The 18,913-nt window shown below is 46.3% G+C and overlaps 1 protein-coding gene across 4 annotated transcripts in view; it reads left to right on the forward strand.

Annotated features, from left to right (window-relative positions):
- The first annotated feature begins 10,448 nt into the window (after positions 1-10,448).
- LOC140428306 (ankyrin repeat domain-containing protein SOWAHC-like) overlaps positions 10,449-18,913 on the forward strand; it is a 145,722-nt gene continuing 137,257 nt past the window's right edge. For all 4 annotated transcript variants that reach the window (XM_072514640.1, XM_072514643.1, XM_072514641.1 and 1 more), the window contains exon 1: positions 10,449-10,683. In XM_072514640.1, the coding sequence (XP_072370741.1) occupies positions 10,542-10,683 (142 nt within the window). In that variant the 5' untranslated portion in view covers positions 10,449-10,541. The remainder of the gene's footprint in view (positions 10,684-18,913) is intronic.

Genomic DNA, 18,913 nt, shown 5'->3' on the forward strand with positions numbered 1-18,913 from the left:
CCTTGGACTTTGGGGGGGGGAGGGATGTTATAACCTGCCTACTTACCATTGGCTGGGGACTAATGACAATCCCACAATCCTGTGGGAGTATGAGCTTCCCCAATGAGGGGGGCGGAGAAACCATTAGTAAACTCCTAGTATAAATAAAGCTGGCCAGTTTAGGAACCAGCAGGAAGGAGTGTGCAGCAAGGGAAGTTGCTGCTGCTGTTATATATATATATATGTTATTGTAAATAAATGTTATTACTTTGTATCCTTAAAACTAGTGCTGGAGTCTTCGTGGCCCTCACAAAAGAGGCATATGACATGCATAGGCAGCTGGGATCAAATAGATCCCTTGAAGAGTATAGGGCTTGTCGGAGTAGAGTTAAGAGAGAAATCAGGAGGGCAAAAAGGGGCCATGAGATTGTCTTGGCAGACAAGGCAAAGGAAATGCCAAAGAGCTTTTACAGATACATAAAGGGTAAAAGGGAGACTAGAGAGAGGGTAGGGCCTCTTAAGGATAAACAAGGCAATCTATGTGCGGATACACAAGGGGTGGGAGAGGTCCTAAATGAATATTTCTCATCAGTATTTACTGTTGAGAAAGGCATGAATGTTAGGGAAATTGGGGAAATAAAAAATGATGTCTTGAGGAGTCTATATGTTACAGAGAAGGATGTGCTGGATGTATTAAAGCGCATCAAGATAGATAAATCCCCAGGACCTGATGAAATGTATCCCAGGATGTTGTAGGGGGCTAGGGAGGAAATAAAATTGCTGGCCCCCTAGCTGAGATATTTGAATCATCGACAGCGACAGAAGAGATGCCTGAAGATTGGAGGGCAGCAAATGTTGTGCCCTTGTTTAAGAAGGGCTGTAGGGATCAGCCTGGGAACTACAGACTGGTTAGCCTTATCCTGCAGTGGGTAAATTGTTAGAAGGTATTCTGAGGGACAGGATCTACAGGCATTTAGACAGGCAAGGGCTAATTAGGGAAAGTCAGCATGGCTTTGGAAGGGGAAATTCAAGTCTCACCAATTTGATTGAGTTTTATGAAGGGGTAACCAAGACAGTAGATGAAGGCAGCGCAGTCGACGTTGTCTACATGGATTTTAGCAAGGCCTTTGACAAGGTACCGCATGTTGCAAAAGGTTAAATCTCACGGAATCTAGGGTGAGGTAGCCAATTGACGACCGAAGTCAAAGGGTGGTTGTGGAGGGGTTTTTTTTCAAACTAGAGGCCTGTGACTTGTAAAATGCTGATCGGATATTTTGGGAGCTAAAACCCTGATTGTCAGATTATAAAGTTAATGGTTGGCATTTGAATATATGGAAGTTTGGATTTTCAATGACTCAGAACTAATAGTTTCAAGTCAGGATGGTGTGTGGCTTGGAGGAGAACTTGCAAGTGGTGGTGTTCCCATACATCTGTTGTCTTGTCCTTCCAACTCAGCCTATTGCATGTAACTTATTTCCAGTGATTTGCTTAAGATTTTTTCTTTCCCACACAAGAAGCAATGTAAATGTGAGCTCCCTTGGCTTACAAATAGGATTGGAAGATCCCTGGGTGAGAATTACAAGAGTGTTTTGGCTTCAATGTTTTAGCAATCAACTCAGAAAGTGAATACCGTTTATGAGTACGAAATGCTTAGACATTTTAGTTGTCTTGGGATTTCTAGTACATGTGGTGTTTTAAAAGGTTAAACTGGACTATTTTGGCAATTTCTCACAATACAGTTAATGCAACTGAAGCATGTGTGTCTAATGCATATTTGTGCACTGATAAAGCCAAAGAAGGTTAATTCCAAATTGAGCAATAAGATACCGCATTGAACAGCTCATGTATTTACAGCTAAGTACCTTAAAATAATGTGAACATTTTCCAAATATTTTTAGCTCGCAGATGTCTGCAGAAAAGTGATAAATGGCTTTAGCTTGAAATTCAACACTTTTTAAAAGCACCCCTGGTTGGCCACCTTTCTGTTTTCATATGGAAACTTTTTGAAATTATTGAACATTCTCTTTGGAATGTAAAACATATATATATAGAATTTACGTAGAATTTACAGTGCAGAAGGAGGCCATTCGGCCCATCGAGTCTGCACCGGCTCTTGGAAAGAGCACCCTACCCAAGGTCTACACCTCCACCGTATCCCCATAACCCAGTAACCCCACCTAATCCCCATAACCCAGTAACCCCACCCAACACGAAGGGCAATTTTGGACACTATGAGCAATTTAGCATGGCCAATCCACCTAACCTGCACATCTTTGGACTGTGGGAGGAAACCGGAGCACCCGGAGGAAACCCACGCACACACGGGGAGGATGTGCAGACTCCGCACAGACAGTGACCAAAGCCGTGAATTGAACCTGGGACCCTGGAGCTGTGAAGCAATTGTGCTATCCACAATGCTACCGTGCTGCTGTTCATTGGCCTGATCTGTGAGAATATTACCTCAAATGTACTAAATCTCCCTGCATCTGAACCACCCACAGCCTCTGGAACAATGACTTTATGAATTTATAAAACTATTTTTAGGGATCTGAGATGCATTCAGAGCAGTTCAAAGCTCCACCTGAGCTTGACCAAATCTGCTAGGTTCAGGTCCCAGATGTGTATGATTACCTGCTTGTCCATGTTCACAGCTCTGGTACACATCTCAACAGTCATTGATTACCAGCATGTGGTGTCTCTTGGTTGACTTTAAGCATTTCATAAACATTAGGAGATTTACTACTACACTATAGAGCTGAACTGCTCAACAAAGATGTAACGCAGGAATTATTTTAGCTTACATATGTCAATTGAACTTTTTGTCACACCTGCCAAAAGAGGGCTGCTTGATTTATTGCTATTATCATCTGATATAAACTGATGTCACTCCAACCCCCAGGCACATTTAAAACAGAATGTTCTCTGGTGGTGGGAGGACGTCTCTCAGCATGCCAAGCTTCCACGTTTTTTTGGATGGGTGTGCAGCTCTGTATTGCAAATGTCACTATATTTTGTTTGTTGTAAGAAAAACAGTAGCACTGACTTACAAACACTGTGAATAGAATGGCTATGGTTATTTATGAGTACCACAGAAAAGAACGTCCAGCAAATCAGAATATTAAAGTGACATTCATTTATAATAGGTTTGACAGCACTGGGAGATTATTCCTGGAGCTGTTCTCTCATGAGGTACAAGCCCTAACCCACCCAATCATTGAGTTGGCCAAGTGTGGAAGTCTTGCTTCAGTGGGAGCACACTCACCTTAGAGACAGAAGATTGTGGGTTCAACCTCCAATCCAGCAACACAAAAGGGCGAGATTTTCCAGTCCCGAAATTCTTATCCAAAGTCATGGGACTTTGGGCAGCTTCCACATTTTCCAGTCACACTCCATGCCCATTCCCACTACGGGCAGGACTGGAAAATCCCAGGCACAATCTTGTGCAATGCAAAGGGATTGCTTTACTGTTGGAGGTGCTGCCTTTTGGAAGAGATGTATATTGGAGACTCTGGGCTGGATTCTCCACAGCCCCGCGCCAAAATCGTGTTCGGCGCAGGGGCAGAAAATTAAATTTCATGCTGAAATCGGGCCCGGCGCCGGTCCATCGATTCTCCGGGACCCAAGAACCTGCGTGATCGCAAAGTACGCCGCGCAGTAGGGGGCCCATTGACAGAGGCCAGCCCAGCGATCCTCCGTTTCCGACCGGCCGAGTTCCTGACGGCATGGAACTACCTGCTATTGCCGGTCGGGATGCTGCTGTGGCGGCTGTGGACGTCGTCAGCAGCCGCCCTGGTGTGGGGCGGGGGATCGGACACTGGGGGAGGAGCCTTATATGCAGCTGGGGGTCAGATCCACGTGGTCAGATGCTCGGGCGCGCAGCCGATCGGGGGCTCTAAATGTCTGCCTCCGCGGTCCGAGTCCACCGTGGAGCTCTGCGCGGCCGATGGAGGCCGCCGCCTTGCGCATGCACGGACTCAAACCCAGAAGTGCGGGGACCCGTATCCGCAGCTAAAGTTGCGTGAATTACTCTAGGTCCCTGCTAGCCCCCTGCAGGGCTGTGAATTAGCTGTACATTTTCCCAGGAATCTGCAGAGTAAAACTCCAGCATTTTTACGCTGGCGTGGGGACATAGTCCCATTTTGGGAGAATCCAGCCCAGCTCTGCCCTTTCAACTGGATGTATGAGGTCCCATCGCACTATGGGAGGATCAGAACAGTTTATCTAGGATCAGATCTGGGCAGCATGGCAGCACAAGTGGATAGCACTGTGGCTTCACAGCGCCAGGGTCCCAGGTTCGATTCCCCACTGGGTCACTGTCTGTGCGGAGTCTGCACGTTCTCCCCGTGTCTGCGTGGGTTTCCTCCGGGTGCCCCGGTTTCCTCCCACAGTCCAAAGATGTGCAGGTTCAGCGGATTGGCCATGATAAATTGCCCTTAGTGACCAAAAAAGGTTAGGAGGGATTATTGGGTTACGGGGATAGGGTGGAAGTGAGGGCTTAAGTGGGTCAGTGCAGACTCGATGGGCTGCTGAATGGCCTCCTTCTGCACTGTATGTTCTATGTTCAGAGAATTTACACTGTGTCACACATATGAAACTGAACAGGGTAGAAAAGAGTGGTTGAATCTGGGGAAAAATCATTAAAAGCAAGTCAACAAAGCAATTAAAAATTCAAGTACTAGAATTTAATTCTAAGAGCATAGAATTCAAAAGTAATGAAGTTGTGTTTAATGTGCACAGACTCCCAGGTCAACACTGAAGAAAGTGCAAAACTTACTAAATGGCACCAGAACTCAGAAATTGGAGCTACTGAGGAAGATTGAACAGGTTGGGGCATTTTTCTTCAGAAGGGAGAAGACTTTGAGATGACCTGATTATGGTCTTTAAAACTATGAATGCATTGGACAAGAAAGGTGAGGACAGAATGTTTCCACTTGTCAATTGTTGAAGCTACTCCAGCCAAGACTCTCACTCTCAAGAGTGCAGGGTTTTGGTCAATACTCTGGAGACCTTTTCAGGAACCTTGAGATGCCACAACAAGCAAAAACACCCTGCCCTGATGTACTTTTCATTGTATCTATTTCTTAACTCACCTAGATGTTCCCCCTCCCCTCCTCCCCCAGGTGAATCCTCACATTGTTTACCAAACCAGCACACTCCACCAAAGACTGACAACTAGGCTTACCATTAACACTGCCAGGAGAATTGCCATGCGCGACATCAGGGGCTCCCCTGACGTTGTGCATGGCAGCATCCAACATTAAGGGGCCATAAATACAGGATTGTTACCAATAAATCTAATAGGGTGACAAAGAAAAATTTAATCACTTTCAAGGAATGCTCATGATGTGGAGATGTGCCGGCATTGGACTGGGGTGAGCACAGTAAGAAGTCTTACAACACCAGGTGAAAGTCCAACAGGTTTGTTTCTAATCACTAGCTTTCGGAGCATTGCTCCTTGTGGTATTATCAGGTATTACGGTACCTGAGAGGCTGAAGTGCCATTGGTTAAACCTAGGGGTTTTACCATTGGCTGTAGAGTATGGTAGCTCCGCCCCGATAGGCGGGGTATAAGAACCCGTACCGTCCCAGCAGCCCTCATTCTGTACCTGAGCTGCTGGGGAACACTTCTAGCTTATTAAAGCCTTCAGTTGTGCTACAACTCCATTTTAGTAGTTATTGATCGTGCATCAATTTAATAAGCTGGATTTAAGTAGAAAGGATGGACCTCTGAATCAAGCCCGAGTGTCTGCAACTCAGTCCCCATGCAACGAACTCAGCGGCGATCTTTAAGCACTGGTTGGCATGTTTTAAAGGCTACCTGGAGACGGCTGAAGGCACACCCTCGGGGAGCAGAAACTGCACGTCCTGCACTCAAGGGTAAGCCCAGAGATCTACACCCTCATCGAGGAGGCGGAAGATTTTGATGCAGCAATCGAATTTTTAAAAGGACACTATATCCGCCCAGTAAATCAGGTCTATGCTCGTCACCTGCTTGCAACAAGACAACAAAACCCCGGGGAATCGTTGGAGGAATTCTACCGCGCGCTATTGGGGCTGGGCAGAAGCTGTGGCTGCCCGCAAGTTTCGGCGAGTGAACACATGGAACTCCTAGTCCGGGACGCCTTTGTAGCAGGTATGAGCTTTTCAGAAATCCGCCAACATCTTTTAGAGAAAGACACCCTGGGACTTAGGGAGGCACGGGCCGTTGCAGTGTCCATGGACATTGCCTCCAAGAACGCCCGATCCTATGTGCCTGACCGCGTGGCGGCCCCCTGGGCAGCGTGGAATCCCGCAGCGGCCGCCACAGAGACCTTCCCCATTTCCCCGCAGGCCTGCGCTGTAAGGCAGCCCGCCAATCCCGATGGACCCCGCTGCTTCTTTTGCGGGCAGGAAAAATAGCCCCGCCAGCGCTGCCTGGCCCGCACATCCTTCTGCAGGGGGTGCGGCAAAAAGGGCCATTTCGTGGGGGTCTGCCAGGCACCAGCGGTGGCCACGGTCTCCAGCGGCGACTCTGGACCGCCACAGCGAACTTCTCCAGGGGCCCCGGGCGGCCAGCGGTCGCCGCCACCCCCATATCCCAGGCCCATGTGCAGACCCCGGGCGCCGCCATCTTGTCCCTCGGACACCACGCTGGACCATTTTGTCCACCCCCGACCACCATGTGCGACCAATGGGAGACGCCATCTTGGATGCCCCAGGACCCCAGCTCGGCCGACCACGCACTGCCTGAACAAAATCCACAACTACTGCATCTGGCCTCGGTGACACTGGACCAAACTCGACCTCGAACACTCTCAACAGCAACAACGACCGTCTTCATCAACGGCCACGAGACGTCCTGCCTGATCGACTCTGGGAGCACAGAGAGCTTTATACACCCCGACACGGTAAGGCGCTGTTCCCTCTTTATCCACCCTGTTAATCAAAGAATCTCCCTAGCCTCCAGTTCACACGCTGAAGACATAAAGGGGTTCTGTTTAGCAAACCTCACAGTCCAGGGAAGGGAATTCAAAAATTTCCGCCTTTATGTTCTTCCTCACCTCTGTGCGGCTACACTCCTGGGTTTAGACTTCCAGTGTAACCTGCAAAGTCTGACCTTCCAATTTGGCGGCCCTATACCCCCCCTTACTGTCTGCGGCCTCGCGATCCTTAAGGTCGACCCGCCTTCCCTGTTTGCGAACCTCACCCCGGATTGCAAACCCGTCGCCACCAGGAGCAGACGGTACAGTGCCCAGGATCAGATCTTTATTACGTCAGAGGTCCAAAGGTTACTGAGGGAAGGGATCACTGAAGCCAGCAACAGTTCCTGGAGAGCTCAAGTAGTGGTGGTAAAGACCGGGGAGACGCATAGGATGGTCATCGACTACAAGTCAGACCATCAACAGGTTTACGCAGCTGGACGCGTACCCTCTCCCCCGCATATCCGACCTCGCAAACAGGATCGCGCATTATAAGGTCTTCTCCACGGTGGACCTCAAGTCCGCCTACCACCAGCTCCCCATCCGCACTAGTGACCGCAAATACACTGCTTTCAAGGCAGATGGGCGGCTCTATCACTTCTTAAGGGTTCCCTTCGGTGTCACTAATGGGGTCTCGGTCTTCCAGCGCGAGATGGACCGAATGGTGGACCGGTACGGTCTACATGCAACGTTCCCGTATCTCGATAATGTCACCATCTGCGGCCACGACCAGCAGGACCACGACACCAGCCTCCGAAAATTTCTCCAGTCCGCTAAAATCCTTAACCTAACATACAATAAGGATAAATGCGTGTTTAGCACCGACCGCCTAGCGATCCTCGGCTACGTAGTGCGAAACAGAGTTATAGGCCCTGACCCTGAACACATGCGCCCCCTTATGGAGTTCCCTCTCCCTCACTGCCCCAAGGCCCTGAAGCGCTGCTTAGGGTTTTTCAGTTACTACACCCAGTGGGTCCCCAACTATGCTGACAAAGCCCGTACCCTGATCCAATCCACAACTTTCCCCCGTCGATAGAGGCCCGCCAGGCCTTCAGCCGCATCAAAGCAGACATTGCAAAGGCCACGATGTGCGCCATCGACGAGTCCCTCCCCTTCCAGGTCGAGAGCGATGCGTCCGACGTAGCTCTGGCCGCCATCCTTAACTAAGCGGGCAGACCCGTGGCCTTCTTCTCCCGTACCCTCCATGCTTCCGAAATTCGCCACTCCTCAGTCGAGAAGGAGGCCCAGGCCATAGTAGAAGCTGTGCGACATTGGAGGCATTACCTGGCCGGCAGGAGATTCACTCTCCTCACTGACCAGTTGTCGGTTGCTTTCATGTTCGATAATGCACAGTGGGGCAAGATAAAAAAAACGACAAGAACTTTAGGTGGAGGATCGAACTCTCCACCTACAACCACGAGATCTTGTACCGTCCCGGGAAGCTAAACGAGCCTCCTGACGCTCTGTCCCGCGGCACATGTGCCACCGCATAAGTGGACCGCCTCCGAGCCCTCCACAAGGACCTCTGCCACCCGGGGGTCACTCGCTTTTTCCATTTTGTTAAGACCCGCAACCTGCCCTACTCCATCGAGGAGGTCAGGACGGCCACCAGGGACTGCCAAATCTGCGTGGAGTGCAAACCGCGCTTCTAACGGCCAGAGAGAGCGCACCTGAAGGCTTCCCATCCCTTTGAATGCCTCAGCATGGACTTCAAAGGCCCACTCCCCTCCACCAACCGCAACACGTATTTCCTGAACATGATTGACGAGTACTCCCGGTTCCCATTCGCCATCCCCTGCCCCGACATGACCGCAACCACTGTCATCAAGGCCCTCCATAGCATCTTTGCACTGTTCGGGTTCCCCGCTTACATGCACAGTGATAGGGGGTCCTTCTTTTAAGAGCAATGAACTGCGTCAATTCCTGCTCAGCAAGAGCATCGCCTCGCGCAGGATGACCAGTTACAACCCCCGGGGAAAAGGACAGGTAGAGAGGGAGAACAGAACGGTCTGGAAGACCGTTCTACTGGCCCTACGGTCCAGGAACCTCCCAGTCTCCCGCTGGCAAGAAGTCCTCCAGGAGGCCCTCCACTCCATCCGGTCACTGCTTTGTACGACAACCAATCAGACACCTCACGAACGTCTCCTTGTCTTTCCCAGGAAGTCCTCCTCCGGGACCTCGCTCCCAACTTGGCTGGCAACACCCGGACCCATCCTGCTCCGAAAACACGTGCGGGCACACAAGTCAGACCGGTTGGTCGAGCGTCCATCTGCTACACGCTAACCCCAAATGCGCCTACGTGGCGTTCCCTGACAGCCGACAAGATACGGTCTCCCTACGGGACCTGGCGCTCGCCGAAACCCCATGTACATCCCAGCCACCAGTCCCACCCTCCCCTCCACCGCAGCACCTTACAGGAGGATCAGTCCTCCTGTCGCCCCTGCCTAGGCCACCCCACCCACCGACGCCCCCTACAGCCGCCCCCTTCCCGTTTTTCCCACCAGCGCCGTCTAGGGGTGACGAAGCTGCCATGGAGATCGAAGCCACGCTCCCAGAGTTGCAGACGCCCGAGCCCCCACCGGAGTCACCACCGAGGCTCAGACGATCACAGAGGACGACCAGGGCACTTGACCGACTGATTGCAACATTTTAACTGATCTGTAAATATTAAACACTGAATGTACAGGTCTGACATGCTTGTAAATAATCACTAAACACTGTAAGGTGATATCACGGTACCTCCATAACTGATTATACCATGTTGTTACATTTTGTAGTTGCTGACCACCACCCCCGCTGGACTCTTTTTAACAGGGGGTGAATGTGGTATTATGAGGTATTACGGTACCTGAGAGGCTGTCGTGCCATTGGTTAAACCTAGAGGTTTTACCATTGGATGTAGAGTATGGTAGCTCCGCCCTGATAGGCAGGGTATAAGAATCCGTGTCGTCCCAGCAGCCCACATTCTGTACCTGAGCTGCTGGGGGACACTTCTAGCTTATTAAAGCCGTCAGTTGTGCTACAACCTTGTTTTAGTGGTTGTTGATCGTGCATCACTCCTTCACCTGAGGAAGGAGGAATGCTGATTTGAAACAAACCTGTTGGACTTTAACCTGTTGTAAGGAATGCTCAGGATGTGGAACGGATACCACAGGAGGTGGTTGATACAAGAGGCTTAGATGCTTTCTGTAGAAAACTAGACGGAAAGGGAATTGGGGACACATGTGCATTATGAATACCAGCACAGACTAGGCTGAATGGCCTGTTATTGTCCTGCATAGTCCATGTAAAATGACTCAAAAAAGTTCCTGATTTATTATGCTGCGCGCTGGTCTCCTGGATTTAAGGTCGGTCACCTTTAACTTAACCATGTCAATGCTCGAGGAATCTCATCCAATGGAATTAAAAGGAATTTTGGGGGGGGGGGGGGGGGTAGAAAGAGAGACGGTTCTTGCGCAAGCGCGTTGGGAAGGGGGTGGCCGGGCGCCGCGCGTGCGCATGGGCAACTGACGCCCAGCCAGCTGTAATTTGAAGCAGGAGGCGGTCTCCGAGTCCGTTATTTGAGAGCCCCGCCAAAGCACCTCCTCGGCCGCACGCAGAGCCATGGCGGAATGCGGCACGGCAGAGGACCTGCGGGAAGATGCCCTGATCGACTTTTTAGCGAAGAAAGGCGGCCGAGTGAAAAACAGGGAGCTGGTGGAGAGGTTTAAAAAATTTATCAACGCCCCGGAGCCGTTGCTCAAAGGTGAGACGAGCGCCCGCCGGGAGAAGCCACCTGGCTGGCGGTGCCCCTAATGCCGTGCACGGCAGTTCTCCTGGCTGTGTGACTGGTCAGCCCGGCTGTCAATCATTGGGGGAGCGCGTGGGTTTGGTAAACAATGGGAGGGGGGGGGGGGGGAACATCCAGGTGAGTTAAGAAATAGACGCAGTGGATGGAAAGCACGTGAGGGCAGGGCTTGTTTGGTTATGGCCTCTTTAAGATCTCCAGAGTACCCAGCACACTCTCTCTCGAGAGACCGTGACAGTCCTAGCTGGGGTAACTGCAACAATTGACTCTTTGGGGAGGGAGAATGGTTGCTGGATGAGTAAAGCCTCCAAATCATGACTGGTCTAGGCGGAGTAGGTAGGAGCTCATCCCATTGGCAAAAGAGTTAAGAACCAGAGGATGCTGATTTAAAGTGATTGGCAAAAGAAGCAATGATGACATGAGGAAGTAACCTTTTGTTTATGCATAACGTTATTGGGATGTAGAATGCACGATCTGGGAGTGCAGTATTGGGTACAATATTGGCTTTGAAAAGGATATTACATCAGCACCTGTAGAGAAAATAATTGCTGGACATTGGGAGAGTTGAGACTAACGGTTCTGTTTACATGAACACAGTCATATATGCTTCAAAATACATAACTCCATTTCTTGGTCATAAAGCCCCTTGAACTTGGAAGACAACTATCACAGACTAATCATAGAATTTACAGTGCAGAGGAGGCCATTTGGCCCATCGAGTCTGCGCCAGCCCTTGAAAAGAGCACCCCACTTAAGCCTATGCCTCCACCCTATCCCAGTAACCCCACCTAACATTTCTGGACACTAAGGGTATGTTGTCATGACCAATCCACCTAATCTGCACATCTTTGGACTGTGGGAGGAAACCCATACAGACGGGGAGAATGTGCAGACTCTGCACCGTTGAACCTGGGTCCCTGGAGCTGTGAAGAAACTGTGCTAACCACTGCTACCGTTCTGTCCTAAACTATAGTTTAGTTGTGCTAGATAATTGACCTTATTGCTTCCTGAAATAAAATCAGATAGAGTTTTCTGTTCTTGATTTCTATCTGTTGATGACTGGCTGAGTGTGAGCCAAATTGGGCTCAGCAGTAATGGCCATCACAGCTAAATGGTCTTTAGATACTCAGGCTAGATATGCATGTGGTACTGGGCCCATGGCCATTGGTTGTGGAACTGTGTGCTCCAAGGTGGCTTTGATGTGTCAATTTTATAAGATAGAGAAGTATATCGATCTCTGTTATAGTCAAATATTCATATCAAGATGTGTAGTCTTCCATGGAATTAACTGGACTAGGTTTCAACAAACAATGTTTCTAACTCTGAAATGTAATATTCAATGCCCTGCCCTTCCTATTCCAATTAAGCCTTTTCTCAGAAGATTTGATTCCTGGATTTATTTGTAGTGTAGACTTTAATATTTGGAAAAGGAAATTCTCGGAGTGATGTGCCAAATAAATACCTATATGATTAGTATCTCACACAGTCAAGGTCAAGCATTTATATTTTAAAATTTTTTTTATAGCATAGCTTATTTGATGTTTGTACAGGTGGCCCTGTTATTTAGTGCAGTTCTTGGGAGATGTAGTTGTGCACGGCTTTCCTCAACATTCATCCACAATTTAGCTTTAGCAATTTTCCATGAAGGGAAAGCATGAGAGTTTGAACCACATTGAAGATCTGGAACGTGTTGGAAAATAGTAAGCATATGAGAATGCAATGCTAGTAAGATTGTGAATATAGTTTTAAATAATAGATGGATAATGCATTGTAACATTAGGAAGTTGTGCCAGGATGATGATTGTTGAGATTGAGAGATAAGTCATCACATCATTTTGAAGTTTATTTATAGATGTGCAACATGCCGACATAGAATATTTTGAGACTGTGATACACGTTCCTTATGATATATCTGCAAAAGTCTTCTACTTCAGCTTCTTTCCTGTAATACCACATTTTTCTGTCACAGTTTGTTCATTGTTTGAAAGTGAAAAAGCAAATCAAAACTGTGGGGCAGGGAATATAGCCATGAAAAAATGTTTAGGATGGCTATAAAATCACCAATGTGAAGCCACTAAAGATTTAGGAACACAGCCAATCCTTAATTACAAGTCAAGAGAACTAAACTGAGAAAGGAGGTGGTGAAGAAATTGTACAATTTAACCCAATTTTTTCCCTCTTAGTAATGCCCCAAGTCAAAGCATCTAAAAATAGTGTTTAATAACAACATGATCAAATGTATCCGATTAATCATCTTGTACCTACAATAAAGTTTGAACTTTGCAGCCTCAACAAGACTCAAGGCTAGGGTTCAGTTGGATATATTTTCTCCAGAGCAAGTAATGGTAGTTTCCAAAAAGATGTGAATTATGACTATATGCAGTATGATTAATTTGTTTTTTCCCCACATATGTTAAACCTAGCTCTACAACAACCTAAAGATGAATTGGAATTAGAGTTCCTTCTGATTGGCTGTTCCCCATGTCAGTCGTGATCGCACTTTATTTTGGCTCCAAATAACATTTTCATCTCACACAATAAAAATGTGCAAAATTTAATAACTGTTCAAAAATAAACTTGAAAGCACTTTGTTTGTGTATTTAAAACTGGGTCTGAAATTTTGTAATCTCTACTCTCCAAGAGATAGAGAAAAGTATTATGGTTGGCCACAAATCACGGGGATCGGTTTATTTCAATACTTGGCCTGAACAAATCATGCAACACAGAGATGCTGACTCTCAGGAAGTGGCAGAAGATCATAGCTGCAGGGTAATGTTCCGACAGGGGGGAGCAAAGGGCATTCATTAATGGACTAATGAGATGATTTGAAAATAATCTTATTCCACCGGATTAGAGTTTTGGCACTATAAGGTGCTCAACTCCCTCTGGAATCAAAAGCATGTCTGACTGAGATGGTTAAGACACTTTATAAAACTGATATTTGTTCTCTGTATGGTTTCTGTTGGGCCTAACCATAACTTGTTGGCTGCAATTCCTATGGCAGCCAAGAAATAGGAACTAAAGCTGTGGAAGTTGGGGTGGGTGGGTAGCGGGGTGTGTTCCATACCGATTTGAATTGGGGCCATGATGTGCTTCAAATTCATATTCCCTCCAAGAAATAGTCACCTTTTGTATTGCCTTCCACAAGCCTCCCCAAACCTCTAGCTCAAAAAAGTTAGCAACTGAAAGTTGACATTGTGCTTTCAGAACCTAAGGGTAGAGAATGGCTGATGACAGGAAAAGGGAGGGGGTGCTTGATGGCCCTCAGGCTGCAGTTAGATTGGGAGAGGAACCTCAAAAGGGTTGAATGCATTTGTGTACATCTAATAGCCCAAAAGAACCCAAGGGGTGTGTCTTCCCCCCCCCCCCCCCCCCCCCCAATTCATCAACTGCTCTGCATACCTGAGTTCCTTCCCCAGGCTTGCACTCTCCCAATTCGGAATCTCTTTCACATTCTCCAGATTGGGACAGCTATTCAAGCACTCCCTGATTTCATAACTTTCCCTGATTCTCTAAGACCCTAGGATTTGGTTTCTGGCTCCCACTCATCTCTGTTTCACGTTATGCCTCCGTTCTCCCACAACCTCGCTGCTCAGTGCTCCTAAACTCCGGAGTCCTTTCACAGTGATACTTGGCATTTGGTTCTGCTTTAAAGTAGCAAGAAACCCTGAAATTCTACCCTAGTACAGTTCTGACGTGGGCCTATTTCCATGTCCCTGTGCTGATAATACTGCTACTTGACCAAAAACCTCTTATAAAATCTCAGATTCACTCAGCAACACAAGACATCAGCAAAGTAAATTTGGGTAACCTAAGGTATCACTCAAGATAATCTACGCCAGGTTGTAAATGTAAACCAAAAGTGTGGTTTTTCTGACGTGGAGTCAGAAATTTACAAGCAGTTACAACTGGTTTCTCATTGGCCTCAGGAGTTGACAAATGGCTCGAATGGTTTGGTCTTACCATCTAAAATCACTTCACAGAAAATGGGAATGGGTCTGGTTGAGCAAATGAACATCACAACCTGCCCTGGATTTCAGACCAGCTATGTGTAACATTATGCAGAAAGTGATTAGATTTATTTAATAAAGATAGTTACTATTTGCTAGAATAATCTAAAAACATTGATTTCAATCTTGATTTTTATTGAATCTTAATCTTTGCATCTGTGGCATATGTAATAGTTGTATAGCTGTACATGTGTATTCCTTATGCTATTGCACTGTACACGTGCTTGGTAGTCCAAGGGTGTTTTATGACAATACCCTGGGTCACTGTCCATGTGGAGTTTGCACATTCTCCCTGTGTCTGCGTGGGTCTCACCCCCACAACCCAACGGTGTGCAGGATAGGTGGATTGTCATCCTAAATTGGAAAAAATAATTGGGTACTATAAATTTATTTTGTGACAATACTCCCAAAATGGCGGTAAGACCCGTTGCTTGAAATTAAACCTTTAATCTGGGAGGCGGTGGGGGGGGCGGGGAGCATTGGGGAGCTGCAGTTGGTGTCCTTAAGGTAGCACAGCTGGTTGCAGTATTTCTTAAGTCACATGATATCTGTTTTGAAACATGAAATAACACCATCGAACTATGCTGTCTATTTGGCTAATAAACTGGCAATAGCTCTTTTAGAATTTGTATTCACAAAAGGCAACTTGATTTTCATTTCTCGGTTCCATCTTTATTTTGGAATTATTAAAGTACTGACTGCTGCCCCAGTTAAATACCTAAACCAGCACAAGACTGGGAACTGAAACTGAGTTTTATTTGGTCTGACATCGTATTTCAATCTATGGTGGGCGGGCTACAATCTGTTTACATTTTCCAAGGATTTCTTGCATTCCTCTTGGCTCACACTGACATTGCTGGAACCACTGTTTTGAAGTTGTGACTGAACAGCCTTCTGCTTACAATCAACATTTAGTAAGACTTATTTCTCAAAGTTAATAAATTGAGTGCAGCTGCTAAAATGATGTGTTGAAATAATAGCATAGTTGCTTTAGTTTTGAAGCACTAGACAAAATGAAAGCCTTTTAATGTAGCTCATCAGTTGAGCTGTGTTTATTTGTCTACATACATTTATTGAAAGCTATGCATTCAGCATTTCAGTACACACATGACCGTTACATATGTGGACAGCACGGTAGCGTCGTGGTTAGCACTATGGCTTCACAGCGCCAGGGTCCCAGGTTCGATTCCCGGCTTGGATCACTGTCTGTGTCTGCACATTCTCCCCGTGTCTGCGTGTGTTTCCTCCTGGTGCTCCAGTTTCCTCCCACAAGTTCTGAAAGACGTGCTATTAGGTAATTTGGACATTCTGAATTCTCCCTCCGTGTACCCGAACAGGCGCCGGAATGTGGCGACTGGGGGCTTTTCACGGTAACTTCATTGCAGTGTTAATGTAAGCCTACTTGTGACAATAAAGATTATTATTATTCAAAAATCTTCAATTTTTAAGGAGCTCTCCCTGATATACATTCCTATGCCAGATGTAGAGGTTTTCATGCCAATATTATCAGAAACAGATAAATGTCCAGAAAAATTGGCAAAAATGTGAGTGCGTGCTGTTGTGCAAGACTCTTGAATGCTGCCACAGGAAATACAAATAGTGAGAGTTTATCTTTATTGAATCAGTTAAGATTGTGGTAACTTATCATTGCTTTGCCCAACCCCAGCACAGTATTTCCTGGCTAAAGTATAGATAGACAACTTGTTCTACGATTACTTACAAAACCATCTTTAAAATAACTACAAAGTCTGTATGTACGGCATTAGATCTCACACGTTATGTATCATTATTCACTTTCCTCTCATGGGGATGCCATTTGACACAGTTGAAACAGCGAGGAAATAGCTTGATTGTAAACCCACCAGGTAACAGCATGCTTTGGTGTTGTTGTAGCACTCCGATTAATGCCCAAGACTGAGCTTTTGTTGCAATCCAGTTTGGTAAGAATAGGAATAGTCCATTTAGCCTCGAGTCTGTCCCACCATTCCATGAGGTCATGTGGGATCTGTTACCTAACTCTTTATGCCCACCTTTGTTTCATATTGCTTAATACCTTTAATTAACAAAACCCTATCAATCTCATATTTGAAATTGACCATTATGTTGGACCGACCGGAAGCTGCGGGCGGGGCAGATGTCTTTGCGTTCACCTCGCTGCTGGCAGGCGGGTTCTGTTGGAGTGGAGGTCAGCTTCTCCAACCAGTGCCTCAGCGTAGCTGGGGGATCTCATGATGTTTTTGTACCTTGAGAAAATTAAATATATCTGGTAGGCTTGATTGGGAGGTATTATATAAGATGACAGCAATTTGTCATGTATTTCAGGGAACTGGTCACTGTCAGATGTTGTGGGGAGGGGGGTGGTGCACGAGGGTTGGGGGGTGTTTTTTCTTTTGGGGTGTTCATTTGTTTTGTATAGACACAAAATGTTTAATAAAAATATTTTCAAAAAAAAAGCAATGAACCATTGAACCATCAACTGGCATTTATGGAAGAGAACTCTATACTTCTACCACCCTTTGTAAAAGTATTGCCTAGCTTCACTCCTGAAAGCCCTGGCTCCAGCTTTGAGGCTAAATCCCCGAGTCCTAGATTCCTCAACCAGCTGAAATAGCATATAGAGAGAAATGATCAGTTACCACCTTCGAAAGAGAACCAGTGACATCCAGTTACCATAAATGAACTAAAACAAACTTTGACAGCCAATCAAATTATCCTTTTCGCTTTGTGGAGCCTCTGTAATTTAACCCTTGGAGTCCAGGTATCATTCGAGTAAACACATGCTGTACTCCCTGCAAGGCCAGTATAACCTTCCTTGGCTAATGTGCCCAGAATTGCTCTCCGTACCCCTAAGTATGGTTAATCTTTTACATTTCAGGGGATACAACCCTAGTTTATGTAATCTCTCCAAATAGTTTATGTAAATCTAAGCTGTAACTCTTCCAAGATCAATGTATTCTTTAAACTGCTCACAGCACTCCAGGTTTGGCCTCGCCAAGACCTTGTATAATTGCAGTTCCACCCCTTTGTCTTCTAAATGTAAAGAACAGCAACACCTTGGTCTTTTTGGTTATTTCCTGTAGCTATTTTAATGATCTATGTACCTGGGCACATAAGCTACTTTAATCCTCCACTGTTCCTAACTTTTCACTGTTTAGGAAGTACTCTTGATCTATCTTTTTGTCTAACGTGGATGATCTTAACACTTGCCCAAATCTATTTGACACGGTTTTGCCCACCCATTTATTTGCTGTAGTAATATCTTTGTAATTTTATGTTTCCATCTACACTCCTATCAATGCTGCCCAACTTTGTGTCATTGGCAACTTGGACATGCGGCTCTCTATCCTGTCATACAAGCCATTAATAAATACAGTGAATAGTTGAGGCCCTCATGGAGATTCCTGTGGGATGCTGCTAGTCACATCCAGTGAATTAAAGTATATGCCCACTATCTGCACTCTGTTTCCTCCCACTCAGCCAATTTCCTAACCTAGGTCAGCTACTTGCCCTCAATTCCATGAGCTTCAACTAGCTTGGAGTTTCTTGTGAGGGACTTGATCAAATGCCTTCTGGAAGTTCATGTAAATAACATCCATATATGTTGCCTTGTCCAGCACTTTAGTTGCCTCTTCAATAAATGTGATTCGGTTTATTAGGCGTGGCCTATCCTTTATAAATCTATGCTGGCTCTCTGAAAGGTTTCATGGTGTTCAATCATCTTTGCCTTAATCATTGGCTCCAGTAGTTTCCTGGCAATAGACATCATGCCTCTAATCACCAAGCAGTTTTCATATCCTTGTTATAGCACAGTTATCTTACCCATTAACCGACATGCGAAGGGGCATTGCAATGCTGTGCTAAGTGGATGGGTTCATTTTCAGTTTATTTGTTTGCTTCTGTTTCCAGGTAACCATGATGCAAGTGCTAATGTATAACGGTTGAAAAAGATGACTGCGTCTTTTGAATAATGAGGGAGTCGGTCACCTTTTGTGAGAAGATCTTAGAAGAATTACATTTCATTATTCAGATTTGATAAATATTGGAATTTAGCCCCGTTCGGCTTGCTTATATTCTGAAAACCCCCAGTAACTCAGATCTAGGATGAATTCCCTCTTTTGTTAAATATTAATGACTGCCAGAGATGCTTTATCTGTGTTTCAGCCATTCAATGTTTTAAT

The sequence above is a fragment of the Scyliorhinus torazame genome, chromosome 8 (genome assembly GCF_047496885.1).
Source record: "Scyliorhinus torazame isolate Kashiwa2021f chromosome 8, sScyTor2.1, whole genome shotgun sequence".
Taxonomy (NCBI): domain Eukaryota; kingdom Metazoa; phylum Chordata; class Chondrichthyes; order Carcharhiniformes; family Scyliorhinidae; genus Scyliorhinus; species Scyliorhinus torazame.